Here is a 16,093-nt window from a genome sequence, read left to right on the forward strand (position 1 = left end):
AAGGTCAGAGTTCGGTGTTTCTCCAAACCTGTCAATTAATTAATCCATAATGAAAAAAAAGAAAAAAAAAAGTATTTGGTTGTTACGACATAAGATATAAATAACAGACTTTGCGTAAACAATGTTCACTCGCCACCTCTGGGTGTTGGAGACACGCTTGTGCTATAAGTTGCTTCAATATTCAATTATTAGGTTTGTTGTTGTTGATTAAGACATATTTCTCTCTTTCTTCAGCTTTTCATTTATTAGCATACTCCACAAGCATATGTTAAATCTTTCTACATTCTACTTACCCTGTAAAGTTAATTTAGTGTATCTATATTCCTATTTATTTATTTCATCTTGAGGGACATGTACAAGAAAACTATTTATTTATTTAATTAAGAAAATAATGCATAAAAATTAGAACTTATTATAGGTAAGTTTGTTTTGGAGTTTGTTGAATTAAATTAGAGTATTAAACATAATTTCAACATATTAAAAAATATAATTTGAATATATATTAAACTAATCTTAATATAAACTTTATGAGAACTGGTATATTTCCCGTACTATACATGCTTTATTTTTTAAAATAGTTGACCCTTTCAATAATTATCATTCTGAAATTGAAAGTTATTCGAAAAAATTATATATACGATGTATATAGATATAAATACAGAAAAAGAGAAAGAGGTTTTAATAGGTTTTTCCTAATTTTATATAATGTCGATGCATGATATTCAAAGTAATGATTGTAACAAGGTATTGAAAATTAGTTATACTGAACAATCTAAAGCATGTTTCCATATTCATTGTTTTAATTCACTTACATAATCTTGGAACTGGGTAAAATATCAATATTTTATGTATAATTATTTAATATTTTAATCTTAAATTTTTATTTATATTATAAAATGTAAAATTATTCTTACCGGAATACTTTTTTAATAAATAAAAGTTGCGAGTGGAAGAAGATCAAAGTTTAACAAAAACTTTAAATGTTAAAAAAGGACAAGTAAAAATATCTTCAAACTGGAAAGTGTGTGTCACGCGCTTAAAATGCTGTTGTTTATTGCGATTAAGGAGCAAAATATGGGTACTTGGATCCATATCTCCTTTTTCTTTTTCTTTTTTAATTTTATTTTTTGCAATTTTATTTTTGAGTAAAATTTGAAAGTTGAAAAATAAAATAAAGTTTTACCAAATTGGAGTCTAATAATAGGAAGGGTGAATATTCCGTAGCAAGTAATTTGAAGATATAAGGCACTTAATTTGTCTTATTGCTTTTGGGTGATATATGCAAGAAAATAAATAAATAAATAAACAAAAAAAAAGTACATTTGATTGTGCTTATCTATTGCATCTTGTGATTAGGGCTGGGCAAAATAAACCAAACTGCACTGTACTACTAAAAACTGCACTGAACTAAAAAATAATTCACATGAACTGCACTGAACTAAAAAACAGTTCAGACGAACTGAACTGAACTGTTTTTCTTAAAAATAAACTGGACTGAACTACACTGCACTAAACTACATTTCACTGTAATATGAACTAAACTGAACTGTTTTATGAACTGCACTACGTCAGAACCGAACTGCACTATTTTTTAACTGAACTGCACTATTTTTTAACTAAACTACACTGTTCTTGAACTGAACTGCACTAATTTTTAACTTAACTCACTATTTTTGAACCGTTTTTGAATCGAATTGCACTGGTTTTGAATAAACTTCACTATTTTTGAACCAAATTGTACTATTTTTGAACCGAATTGTACTATTTTTGAACCGAATTGCATTAATTTTGAACTGAATTGTATTATTTTTGAACTGAATTACACTATTTTTGAACTGAATTACACTATTTTGAACTGAATTCGTGTGTACGTACGAGTGAGTCTACTAGTAATACTTGAAAGTGTTTAGAAAACTACAAAATCCTACACAACATGATAAATTTCGTATTTCATAATTCTTATTGAAAATAAGCATAATATTTCAATACATCAAAATCAAAATATTAATATATCTTAATACATAAGTTTATGTAATTAAAATATATTTATCGAACTAAAAATTAATAAAATATATTTACTTTTATAATTTTATATATTTTTATTTTATGTAACTAAAACTAAATCGGAAATTAAATATAAAAATATGACTTAAATTTATATTTTTACATTTTTCTTAAAAACATAATATATTTACAATTCTGTTTCTATATATAACATACTTATATATTTATAAGTGTATTATTAATTTTATACAAATAAAAATTAATTTTATTATATTTATTTTGTAAATAAATTTGAATTCTCGCTAATAGTGATAATTCTTTTATAAACAACCTTTTAAAAATATATTATTATTACTTGTTTATTTTTATTGTTGCTGAATTCATTTATTTATAGTTAGAGTATACTTATATTTATATTCTTCTATAATAATTCTATATGTCATTTCTTGACAACTTAATTAATTGTTCACAACATTAACATAGTAAATTAAATATAAGTTAAACAATGTATTAACAAAATTAATTTGTGAAAGAATATTACTATTTCCAAATATCAATTTCTTTAAAAACAAAAATATTATTCATACAAAATATAACAATTAAAATTTAATAATATTAAACTAGAAGAAAGAAAAATCCATTTAAAATTCACGTATATCAAACCAAATTGATGGAAAAGAAATAGCTAAATTCGGGTGGTAGATAATCCATTGTAATTGAGATTGTGGTTTAGTTAGGTATATAAAAATTAAATTTGGATAATATTGAAAAAAGAAAAATATTTAGTTTATGCTATAGTTTACAGGCTGCTGGGCTCATGTGGATAATTGAGTTTCCATAAGAATCAAGTGACAACAATAAGAATAGGTTCCACTTACAGCACTAGAAAATTAAAGAAAGAGTTCAGTGCAGTTATGTGAGTAGTTAACTATTATAAGTTCAGTTTTTCAAAACTTAAACTAATAAATAGTATAATTCAGTTTTCCTATTAATAGTTCAGTTAGTTTTAGTTTAATATAGTTCAATTAACTATAATACAGTATGGTTAAGTTATTTTTGCCCAGCCCTACTTGTGATCCCAATTGCAATGGCAGATGATAGTAAAAACTTAGAAGGATGCATTTAATAGATATTTGGATATGGTGCATGATTCTATATTATAATGTTCATCCATTACCATGTGAACATTACTACATTTAATAATAATTAATAAAGCACAAATATATTATACTTGTACCAAGAGTGAAAATAATATATATATATATATATATATATATATATATATATATATATATATATATATATATATATATATATATTAGTTGTACCCTTTTGTAAAATGTGAAGCAGATGTAAATCGCACGTTAAAATCGTGAAAGAAAATTTTGTTCCTATCAATTTGGCTGGGTATCAATGCTCCTATTGCTTTATTTTCCTTTTTTACCAAATGATGAATTAAACTGAGGAAAATGATGATTTAGAAGTTCTTGTTAAAATCGTGAATCTAACTCTCATATAATTATTTTCTTAATACGACGTCGTAGCCGAAGAATAAATAAGTTTAAATACATTTATCTTTTAATTTATTTATTCATATCATTAATAATTTTTATTTACTATTTCAATTCTTACACATTTTAAATTCTATTATATATGTTTACTACCACCTATTTAATTAAAAAATATATGTGGACGATATTTTAAATACATACAAAAATATCTTCATAACTCTAATTAAAAGAGATAAAAAATGTTGACTGAATTTGAGGCTTGGAATTTATAATTCAATTATGAGAAGCTGCAGCGGCGGCATTTGACTAATATCAGAAAGCAAAATTCTGTCAGTCCACGTCAAACCACGATTAAATTAATTCTACAAATTTAAATTAACAAAAGAAGGTGTAACCACCGATTATGACTAATTTTATACTTTTTATTTAGCTTTTTTTTGTGGATTTTTATTTCATACTTCAATAAATACGGGTTTGCTTCATTCATTTGTTTTGTTTACTTCGTAGCTTTGGGCTCCGGTAACTTTTGAGGTTGGGAATTTCTTTCCGCACCCATGTTTTCTTCCTGCACCTATGGAGATATGTGGTGAAATAACCGCTTTACCTTTAATTAAAATTTTTTAAACGTATTACAGACTATGTAATTAAAAAACAAAATTGGACTATACAATCCCAGATGCATTTCAAGAATTTATACATTTGAAGTTGTATAATTATAATCCAGAATGCAAATCCACATTCTCGATCGTATAATCTGGAATATGTAAAAATAATACTTTAAATTTTGAATTGTATAATGTGAAATATTATGGATGCACAACTCAAAATATCCTTTTCTATTAATTTCAGTCGATATATAATTGAAATTTTAAGTGCAGAAAGAAAAGATGTGGGTGCAGGAAGAAATTTCTTCCCTTTGATGTATTATTATTTCTGTTTGATTTTGGGCTTCCTTTATAAGAGTTATATTTGAACATCTTTTGGTAGTAAGAAAAATAATAGAATGAAAAAATGGTAAAAATAAATAATATGATAAATAAAGACATAAATTCACTTTTGATCTTGTTAGATCCGTGAATGTAGAATTTCAATCCCTGTTACACTTCAATTATATATTTAGTATTTCATTTCTAAACTTAAAAAATTATAATTCGTATTAATATTTTATTCAGTTGTTAACATAAAATATTGATGTATGAATTAATTATAACAGTAGTCGATTAATTTTTTACTTAGAATATTTATAAGGATATTTATTAAAAGGTTTTAAAATTTTTAATATTTAAAACGCAACAGTCTTAGTAATTAGAAGGTATACTAATTTTGAGTTAAAATATTTTAGTTTAAACATTTACAAAACAAAATGTACTATTAAATGTTTATAAAAAAATAAAATAATTGATGGATAAAAAGTCGATTTAAGAAGAAAAATAACAATCAATGGTGAAACTATATGTCGCGGAATAATTTAACTTACTACATTTAAGTAGCCGACACTGTAGATTGTATGGGCAAAGCATGTAAAACTATTTTGTGTAGGATAATGATATTTTAATTACTAAATTTTAATAATAATAACTTTCTCTTATAATATAAGGTGTCATCTTTTAAAATAATTTTGCAATATTGAGTATGAGAAAATGGAAAAATAAAAAATCACTTAGAAGAAAATACCTAAATTATAAGATAAAGTTGTAAAAAACCATTTTCCTTTTATGTTATAAAATTGCTTTGGATTTTAACCAAACCAATCTCAACCTAATATTATCATGGGTTGTTAGACCATATTGTAAACTTTGTTACTATGGGGTATATTTCACAGGATAATAAATACTCAATAATTTATAATATATATATATATATATATATATATATATATATATATAAATATTATTTTCAAAACCATCATTTATCCATCAACACATCATAAAATACTTTTTAAATACATAAAAGATATAAATATTTTTCATTACATCTTAACCAAACATATATTCATCTCAACTCGAAATAACTCAATAACCAGCAAAAATAAAGTAATTGAAATAAGCATTATAATTATAGGACATAATATTTTAAGATGACTATATTATATATATATATAACATTTAGCCATTTAAAGATTAAGTTAAACTAGTAAACATATACCATACAAGAGAGGAAATATATTTCTTTAACTACATATCTTCACTTGAGCTATATTCTTTAATGAAACAGAGTTTACATATAAAATTTATCTGCTCAAACGACGAGTGGCCAAGAAGAATGTGTGACTGGAGTAATACTTGTCGCTTGAGAAAAGAACTCTAAAATTGAAATCATATTCTCAAGTCCTATTTTAGTGAAACATTCAATCATTTTTAGAAACCTTATTACAACAATATTATAATGAAAATTTAAGCCGTAAATATCTAGGAATTATTTTATAATCCTAATTATGATGGTTGTTGTGGATGTTTATTCTGTCTTTGTGTAAGGTCTAAGGGTTTTATTTTTTTAATAAAATTCTATTTGCTGAATTTGTAGCTTGAATTGGCGAGGATAATAAAATGGCAACATATATACAAATGAGGGATGTGTAAGTTTGATTAAATGAAGCACGTAAATTTACATAATGGATTTGTTGGTAGCGGAAAAAGTTAAAGGGGAGAAAGAAAGCCGCTTGAAAATGATGAAACGGAGGAGAGAGAGAGGAGGCTAGAAAGACAACACTCCTTCTACTTCTAAATCCAAACTATGAATGTCGTCCGTTAAAACTTACATGGATTCCTCCCACCTCCACGTTCATTTCACGCGCGACAAGGTTATGCATGCATGCATCAAATATAGGATTCATCGTAGGTGAGTTCAGACGCTGGAGTGAGATGAGCCTTGCTACCGCCACCACCGCCACCGCCACCGCCACCATTGTGCCTCTTCTTTCGGCTGGCGTGACCGCCACCACAGGTGATCGAAAACTCACACCCCATCGCGGTCCCAAAACACGAGAACAGCCCTCCATTGGACCCACCCCGTCTATGGTTCTGCCCCTTCCCCTTCGGAAACTTCACCTTCTTCTCATTGTGACCCAGGTGATCGTAAACTGGTACCCCACCACGATCCATCGACTGCCACCTATCAATCCTCTTGTTTACATCTTCCGACTCCTGCTCCTTCCCCGGCCACCCATCCAGCACCAAGTTCCCCTGCTTCCGCGGCGCCATCATCGGCAAAGGGTACAGCCCCTTCGCGATTGCCGTCGCCACCACCGACGGCGAGGGCCCCACGTCCGAACACAGCGACCCGTTCAAGTTCATAATCATCCCTTTCTTCGTCGTCGGCATCCCAAGCTCAGAACCATCTTCATCACCATCCTCGTAACCCCTGGGATAACTGGTGTACGCGTAGTCGTTTATGGTGGAGTCGTTCTTCTCGCTGGCGGAGCGCTGCAGCGTCAAGAGCTTGCAATTGGAACTGTTGAATTCGTTGGAATGCGTCTGCTTATGCTGCGGTTTCTGCTTCTTGGGGTCGGTGTCCCAGTCCCCGGTGGAGGATCCGAGCTCCGAATACATGGGCATGCTCCTGCGGGTGGGGTCAACGAGGTTGACCCCGATGTTCAGAATCCCTTGCGGGCGACCCGAGGGGCGACGAACCTGCAATGCGATGAAGCGAATCTTGGATTTGCGGTTGGTGGAGCGTGGCAAGAGGCTGGAAACGAGGACGCCGACGGTGCCTATGAGAACGTCGCGGAGCCATGCGGAGGCGTAGATTTCGATCATGACGACGGAGTCTTGGTCGTAGAGGAATTCTTCGTCAATGCGGAAAACGAATTTCTCGTTCCAGGTGGGGTTGTTGTGGCCATCGGGGTCTATTTGGGTTGTGAGCTTTCGTTCTGGGTCAAGCCACGCAACTGCGTAGGCTTTGATGGATTTGGCAACGGGTGCGAGGTCTTGTGCGGATATGATGTTTATTTCCAGGAGCTGGAATGGGGCAGCTAGCATAGACATCGTTGGTGTCGTTCGGAATCGGAACAATAGTTGTTGTGTTGGGGTGACGATCGATGGTGGGGGAGCTGCTTCTCCCCCCACCCCAGCGTCGAATCAAACCCCCTCTCTCTCTCTCCGATCAACGATTCCCCTTTGGTTCCTTCTGTTGGAATGAAAAGTATTGCACCTTTTTTAGCATTTATATTGGTCGCTCACCACATCGCACGATTCTGGTCGTTGAAACACATTCGTTGAAAGCACTTCTTCCAGACAACACCCACGTGTGCTTCTCCCAACAATAGAATGTGTGAAAAACTACTCGTCAACCAAATCCTTTATTTTTAATTACCTATATCTATGTTTTTTATTCTCTCTCTCTCTCTTTTTTTTAAACTAATTACTGAAACAACTTTCTCGTTTAAATTCGAGAAAGAAAACATCTAATTTAAATTCAACAAAACAATTAAAAAAAATTAAAAATCGATTTTTATTTTTAATGAGAGAAGCCTTATTCACATTGTGTCGTTCAGTAATTTGTGACCATTCAATGAGCGTCAATTTTATATTTTTCTCTCTAGAGAGTTCATTTTACTTTGCTACCATCATTGAGTTAAATTAAAAGATCTTGGAATGAAGATAAATAGTCGCTCAATTAGATCTTGCCTCTTATGCAAAAATTAAGAAGAGGATCTTAGAATAGTAATAAATGGTCATTGTTCAACATCAATTAATACGGTACACTTTCTCAAAATGTACAAAATACATTAATACAACTTCAATTGTTTTAACAACCTTTAAGAAGTTATTCAAATACTAAGCACAATATATAATGATAACTTGAACATTTTCGTCAATTTCAACCATACAATTTAAATTTACTTCAAGGGTTTCAGTTTACTCTCTTTACTCAACAAAACCATAATTCATGGAAGTCTTGTGTTCTTTTCAACGTAATTTATGTACCGATGCATTCCATAGGTATCTAATCTATGGTTTGGTTTACAATCCATCTCAATTACAGTTAAGAATTTATCTAACTTTTTTTTATCTTAAATATGTGTTCCTTAAGCCATTGTTGTAAAATCTTAAAAGAGTAAAAAAAATTACAAACTTGATAAAATTGCATAGAAAAATGTTTATGTTTGGACAAAAATTAAAAGAGAGTGATTTGGTTTGTTTAATCAAAATTAATACTTTAAAAAAATTTCAAAAATTTATCGTTCATTTAAAAAACTTTCCTTTAATATAACAAGGTGTTGACAAGCAGATAATTAAAGAAAGTAAGAAAAAAGGAGATTTGCACAAAATATTTACTGATTTGGATCAAAATATTATATGTTTAATTGTTAATCTCTTTACTGGGAGATTAATTTAATCACTAAAATAAATTAGCGATGGCAAAATGGACAGTCTGATCCGTTTTGCCTCGTCCCGTCCTACGAGCCCGCGGATTGATCCGCATTTGTGATCAACGAAATATTTTTTTTTTGTTGAGCAAAATAAAAACTTTTTTATTTTTTCATAATAATTTATATTTATTTTCTATCGAAATAATTCCAATTAGTTTACCTAATCAAAAACAAGAAAAATAACAACGAAAATTATAGCTAAAGTACAATAGCAATATGTCACCTTACAAGACATGTAACTAAAAATGCATAAAAGGATATTCTATATTCAAGAACTAAAATCATTATCTTATATACAATGATTATATATAAACATAAACATAATAATAATAAAAAAATAAAAAGAACTTAAAGAAATAACGTGATGAATGATGTAAGAACTAAAATGAGAACATATAATTTTGTAAGCGGCCAGCAGGCCAGCCCATCCTGCCCCACCTTTAGCCTGTGCGGGCTGCGGGCCTATACGGGGCGGGCCATTGCGGACCAACGGGTTCAACATCCCAGCCCGGCCCACATTTTTTGTGCAGGTCAACCCACTTGGCCCGCTCTAAATTGTCATCCCTAAAATAAACCACACTTACAATCACATAAGAGAAAGTTCACGGTTTAGAGAACTGCTCTCTTGAAGATACAATAGATGAGAAACATTTCATTAAACTTTTGATTATCAAAAAATTATTTTCAAAATAGGTTTAACACAACATATATAGAATTTTGAAAATTAGGTTAAAAATATGAAAAATCAAGTTACAATTGTCATTGATAATTGTACTCTCCCCGAACTTAGATTGTGCTCTCCCCGACCTCAAATCCAGGACGCCAAGTTTAGAGGTCGGACCGACCTCACTCACCGACCATACCTCCAAGCGGCCCAATAAAGTTTGGCCCAACTAGTTTAAAAGAGATAGCCCAATGGGGAACAGCGGAGAGGTGCGAATAAAAGGGGCAACGTTCTGGAGATGCGCCCAAGATTTTAGGAAACGACATGCGGATTTTTAGGAGAAGATAGAGGAGTAGTGGGTAGGTCTGTTAAACTGAAATTCGGAAGCCCTCTCAATCAGTTGTAGAAGAACTCTATAAATAAAAGGAGTGATAGAAAATGAAAAAGGCAGCCGAGGAGAGAAAGAAGGAAGAAAATAGAGAAAAAGATAGGAAAGAGAGAGAGAGAGTGAGAGATAGATTTTTGTTCTGATTTGATTCTCTTACCGGGAACGGAACAATAATTGATAATCGATTATCTGAAATAATAATTGATTATTCCATAAACTTTTTTAAAAAGCATTTTCTCGTCGTGGTAATCGATTATCAATAAAAAATAATCAATTAGAATCATTTATGAAACTTGTTATTCATTTGGATAATCGATTATCATTATTATTATGTTGTAGGAAAAAAGGAAAACGTTACTAATTAGATTTTGTGCATACATCTTTTGTATCTCACTAAACTTAATCTTATACACAAATATGTTCACAATTATGGAGTTATTACAAAGACTTAATCAACTACGTAAGAAGGGACAAATATTCCAATATTTTTTTGATATCATTTGAAGATCTTTTGACTAGATATCAAAATTTTGCAACTAGACTTTATCTTATTGTTTTGCCAACAAAACTTAGAAGAGGACAAAAATGTCTTGACCTACTCTTGGAAAGCCTATTCGCAAGCCAGACATATTACAAGTCTGCAATATTAAAGATTCATAATGTTAAGGGATATCTCACACACGCTAAGGAAATTCCTACATACAATAATAATAAATAAAAAAAACTTGAAATACGTGGAGAAAAACTTATTATGATTAGTTGTGACCTACTCTAAGTAATTTTAAATTGCAGAGTTGGATCTAGAAAAATATATTGGACTTACAAATTTATAGTGAAATAAGATAAAACTAAATTCAGAGACATAGGGGTTTTTAAATAAATAAAGAAGTTATATATATATATATATATATATATATATATATATATATATATATATATATATATATATATATATATATATATCAACAAAACCTAGTTAAAGTTATTCATTGTTGCGTGATTCATTGTTACATGTTGTGATTCAATCAACTAGCAAATCAAAGATAAAGTTAAGAATTAAACAAATGAGGAACCTGTCTTATTAAGCTGCTCCATTGTTTGACATATTTTCACATTTTTAATAAAATACACATTTTATTGTAAAGATCAATTAAAAATAACGAAAATGATATTCGAACATAAATTTCGAACTCATTTTTTACATGGGTGATGTGGCAGCCTTTATTTCTTTTCTTTTTTTTTTTTAAATGAAACTGAACTCATTGTCACGTGCACGGAAGTTAGCCTGTAAATTCTTTTTGGCAAAACGAAATCAGACGTGGAGAGAGAAAGTAAGACAAAATGGAAAACTTGGTAGAGTGTTGGTCAGACAGGGAGAGAGAAAGGCGAGAGGAAGGCGTTGCAGAGTGGAGACAGCGTGAGATAGAAAGTCGGAGTAGAGGCGGAGAAATTGTTGTTTGTGCGATAGAGGCAAAGGAAGGCGTTGCAGACAGAGAGATAGGAACGCCTGGGTAAAGTCCAGTTGTTGGAGAAATAGGGAAAGAGAGAGATCAAAAGCCATAGAAGAAGACTTTTGTGGTTGTCGAAGAACAAGTGTCTGACCAGAACTCATCGACGACGTAGTTTCCAGAGTTAGGGCTTTTTTAAGAAGACGGCCACTAGGGTTTCCAAAAATCCAACACCTCCGGCACACAACAACGACCACGGTGGGTAGAAACCTTTTTTTGTCCTTATTGTATTTGTTAATCGTTGATTTTTTTTATAACCTCTTTTATGGCAGAAAATGTCCGATTTCAATTCGGTTTTACTTATCTGTAGGGTTTCCCAATCATGGAATTATGTATTCAATGTTTGGTTTAGTAAAGTTAAATTTCCATTTGGGGGTATTGCTGATTTTGTTTTTATTAGTGTACAAAACAGGGCAGTTTGGGTGTTGAAATAATTGATTGAGGTGTTGAAATAATTGTTCATTTAATGTATATAATTTTTGTGAAATTCGTAAAATTATGATTTTTTACATAGATGTATTTTCGTCATTGCTGTAAAGCGAAGTGCATTGGTGCTTTGAATGAAAAGTTAATTGTGCCACAAAAGGAGTATATTGCAAGCACCCCGTTTTGGTGGTTTCCCATGTTAAAGCAATCATTGAAGATAAGTAGAACTGTTTTATCTCAGTTATGTATTAAATGGGTTGAGAGAAGGGGTGGTTTTGATGTTGGTGGTGAAGTGGTGGACTTTAGTTTATTAGACGTTTGTTTAGGGTTAGGATTGACGGTGGTCGGAGAAAAAATTGATTTAAATGAGGAAGTTGTGGAGAGTGAGACGTGGAATACTTTTGGGCGTCAAAGAGTTTATGTTAAGTTGATATATGATTTTTTGATGAAATTTGATGATGATGTTGGCGATGTTGAATTATTTTGCAAGCTATATGTTGTGTTAGGAATATCAGAGTTCTTGCTTGCAAGTAAAAAGGGTTGTGTTTTCCCCGTTATTTTTAAAATTGTTGATGACATGGAAAATATTGGAAAATATAATTGGGGTACATTAGTGTACGAGTATTTGGTGTTTAGCTTGTGTACTGCTTCGTTGGCATTGCAGAATGAACCAAGTCGATTTGAGTTTTATGTGGTTAGATGTGCGTATTTGCTTGAGGTACAGTGATTTATGTTTTTTAATGTTGTTTACATATGGTTTTCATTTTGCATAAATTGATTTTAGTTTTTATTTATGTTTTCAGTTATGGTCATTTGATCATTTGGTTGTTTGCCAGTCAACGTTCAAGTGTAAGATGAACTTGTTCCCACAATTTTTGAATTGGATGAATGTGAGCGTGGGTGACAAGGTCATGAAGACTGTGTTTGATTACGACATGGTGTGGACGTGTTTAACTATATTAGTTATGTTTGAAATCTGTAAGTTTTTATTGAAGTCACACATGTGTTTTTTCTATAGGCTATTGTTTATGTGGCGGTGTCAAAGGAAGAACTTGATCATGCTATTGTAAGAGAAGCATTTGAACAATTTGGCACTGAATACAAAACCCAAGATTTGAAGGACAAGGAAGAGGTTGAGCATTTACTAGAAGATCATGAAGCAGAGATAGTTGATTTGGAACAATCTATGTCTGCATTGGATGACTTAGTTGCAAAATGGAAGGGTCAACAGTCGAAGGATGAGTTCCGAGATGAAGTTGGTGATGATGTTTTCAATGATCCACGTGATGATGTAATGAGTGATGAAAAAGATGATGATGCACAACAGAGCAATATGTATGATCGTATGAAGGCCCGACCTCGGATGCGGTTCAAGAGTGTTGCCACAAAAACACCATATTCTGTTTATGGAAAGAAGAAGTTGAAATCACTACAAATTGGTTGATTTTGTTAAGGTGAAAACACCATTGCCATTTTATTTTGAGTTATTTATGAATGTTTGTTATGGGTGGTATGTATGGATGGAAATTATGGACGAAATTGATGGTATGGTGGGTGTTATTTTGGAAAACCATTTGTGTATGTACCAATGTATTTATTAATTTGATAATAGAAATTTTGTAATGAAGTGTCGTGATATGTCCCCTTTTGTCCCCATTAAATTATTTGAGGAGCCACATATGGATTGATTTTACAGGACAAAGTCACGCAATTCTGTCATGTGCTTCTTCAACTTCCGTAGGCGTCTTCCATGCTTTCGCAGCTTCTTTAACAAGTCTTGCGTCGACGCAGCCTTGTTATCTACATGCGCTTTTTTGGATTGCCCTTCGTCTCCAAGTTGCAAGGCTTGTCGAATAATTTCATTCTCATGGTCTTCTTCTCTCAACCTCCACTCCAAAAATATATAAATGAACAAAAAACCTAACAAATTAGTGCTCAAATATAATTAACATTTTCATAAAGTAAAAATGGTAGGAACTTATACATGGCTCTCTTGAAATAACTTCTCACGCGTCTTCTCTTTAATTGAAAGTTCGTCCAGCCCAAAATTCGTGGAAAAATTAACTCTGCATCTGACACACATAATCGAAGTCGTCCTACAGCCCACAACTACAAAAAACAAAATTGTCAATTTCATCATTTTAAATATTGTACAAATCAGAAATAATCATTAAATAAAGTTCTCTGTACCTGCAAAATTGTTGTTGACCCGCTTAAGCAGATTTCCGTTTGACCAAGTGCCAAAAAGGCACGACTTAAACTTTTTACCAGATAGGTATGAACTGCTTTACTCCAATTGTAAGTGGACAACCTATCTATATTGTCTAAAACACTGAACGAAATATTACTAATAGTTCTTGAATTCCTAGGGAAGTAAAGGACAGCAAAACAAACTAAAATATACAAACGACAAACATTATCAACATCAACAAACTCAACCTCTACCAAACTCTTAATCACATCAATAACATTTTCAACTGTTAGTAATTTATCTTTCATAACTGAACCGACAACACCACATATATTTTTATCAAATTCCACATCCACCCCAACACCACCCAATCCTAAGCACATGGAAATATCACCACAAGTTAATGGAATACACCATTGCATGACACGGAAAGATTCCTGAGCCGGTAACCATCGCTTCAACATCTCCAGCAGAAGGGGATTACATATTTGTAACGGTTTTACTATGTGCAAACACCATTGGAATGATGTATCTTGTATCCTTGCACGATGGCTATCCAAAAGCAAGCCGTTAATTTCAACAATGTACTTCGTGTAACAAAAGGTCTGCAACCGACACTAACAATCAATCAAAATACATAAATTATAACTTATTTAAAATTCATACACAAATAATGATAACAATCAATTCATAAAACTGTAATGTCAATACCTTCTCATCAGATTGTCTTTTACCCGCCATCCTTTCCTATGTTACAACCGAAAAGATTTACCCTTCAATGGCATAGTATCAAATAATTACACAAACCAAATAACATTCCTAAAACAACAAACACTAACAACAATAAATTATGGCCAAATCAAACACCAATGCCCATCCCCTGAAACATAAAAAATTCCTATTTTCCATCTCCCACCATAACTCAGTAACATTCGGCCACCAAAATTAAAAACCCCCAAATGTGCTACTTTGAAATTTTTGGTGTTGTCCAAAGGCACACCATTGTCAAACACCACAACACGTCACTACAAAATCGAGACTACAAAACCACACCACAATGCAAACAACACCAAGGACTCTGTCAAACAATGTTGCACCAAACACGAAAATAAATAAAAAGTTTTTCTCCCAAAGCTTAAACCTTTTCGAATGGTCAACAAAAGAACACGAACCTTACACTAAAACGGTATTGCAGAACGGCTTCCGGTGGAATGGTTGTCATTGCCGTCGACTCGCTTCCACTGGATTCGATCCCCTCCACTATCGTCGCTGTCGCAGGTGTGTCCTCTCACGGTGACCGCCTCCCGCCTCGCTTCTGTAACACCACAACTCCTCTGTCTCGACTTCCTCCGACTATCTCACTCTCTCTCCTCCGTTCCGCCAACTTTCTCACGCTGTCTTCGCCTTTCCAAAGACTTGCTCACGCTGTCTCCGCCTTTCCTTCGACTTTCTCACGCTGTTTCTGCCTCTCCTCCGACTTCCTCACGCTGTCTCCACTTCCTCCGACTTTCTCTCTCCCTGTCTCACCAACACTATACCAAGTTTTCCATTTTGTCTTACTTTCTCTCTTCACATCTGATTTCGTTTTGCCAAAAAGAATTTACAGGCTAACTTCCGCGCACGTGACAATGAGTTCAGTTTGATTTTAAAAAAAAAAAAAAAGGCTGTCACGTCACCCATGTCAAAAATGAGTTCGAAATTTATGTTCGAATATCATTTTCGTAAAAATAATTCGAGAACCACCACGTTAGTTACATGCAACGCTTTAAAGTAAACTTGCACCAACTTCATACCAAGCAAACTTCAAATTTCTAACCTGAAATACGTAGGCATGTTGAATGTACATAGAATAACTTGTATTGTAGCACAAGGTTTAAAGTAAAATGAACTGAGGAAGATGTGTTTTGTTAATTGCTTGTTGCAGTGTTTCTCAGTTAAGTCGGTAGATAGGATTAGGAATGAAAAAACAAACCAAAATCCCAACCCCCACACCTATACATAGTTTCTCCAAACCACCAAATGCCACACCG

General features: G+C 32.4%; 1 protein-coding gene across 1 annotated transcript; it reads right to left on the bottom strand.

The window, feature by feature from the left end:
* Positions 1-6,069: 6,069 nt before the first annotated feature.
* On the bottom strand, positions 6,070-7,634 carry LOC114192547. The gene has a single exon (XM_028082299.1). It carries the CDS (start codon positions 7,496-7,498, stop codon positions 6,332-6,334), a length of 1,167 nt encoding a protein of 388 aa, XP_027938100.1. The 5' UTR covers positions 7,499-7,634; the 3' UTR covers positions 6,070-6,331.
* Between the last annotated feature and the right edge of the window lie 8,459 nt (positions 7,635-16,093).

This window comes from Vigna unguiculata, chromosome 7 (assembly GCF_004118075.2).
Source record: "Vigna unguiculata cultivar IT97K-499-35 chromosome 7, ASM411807v1, whole genome shotgun sequence".
Taxonomy (NCBI): domain Eukaryota; kingdom Viridiplantae; phylum Streptophyta; class Magnoliopsida; order Fabales; family Fabaceae; genus Vigna; species Vigna unguiculata.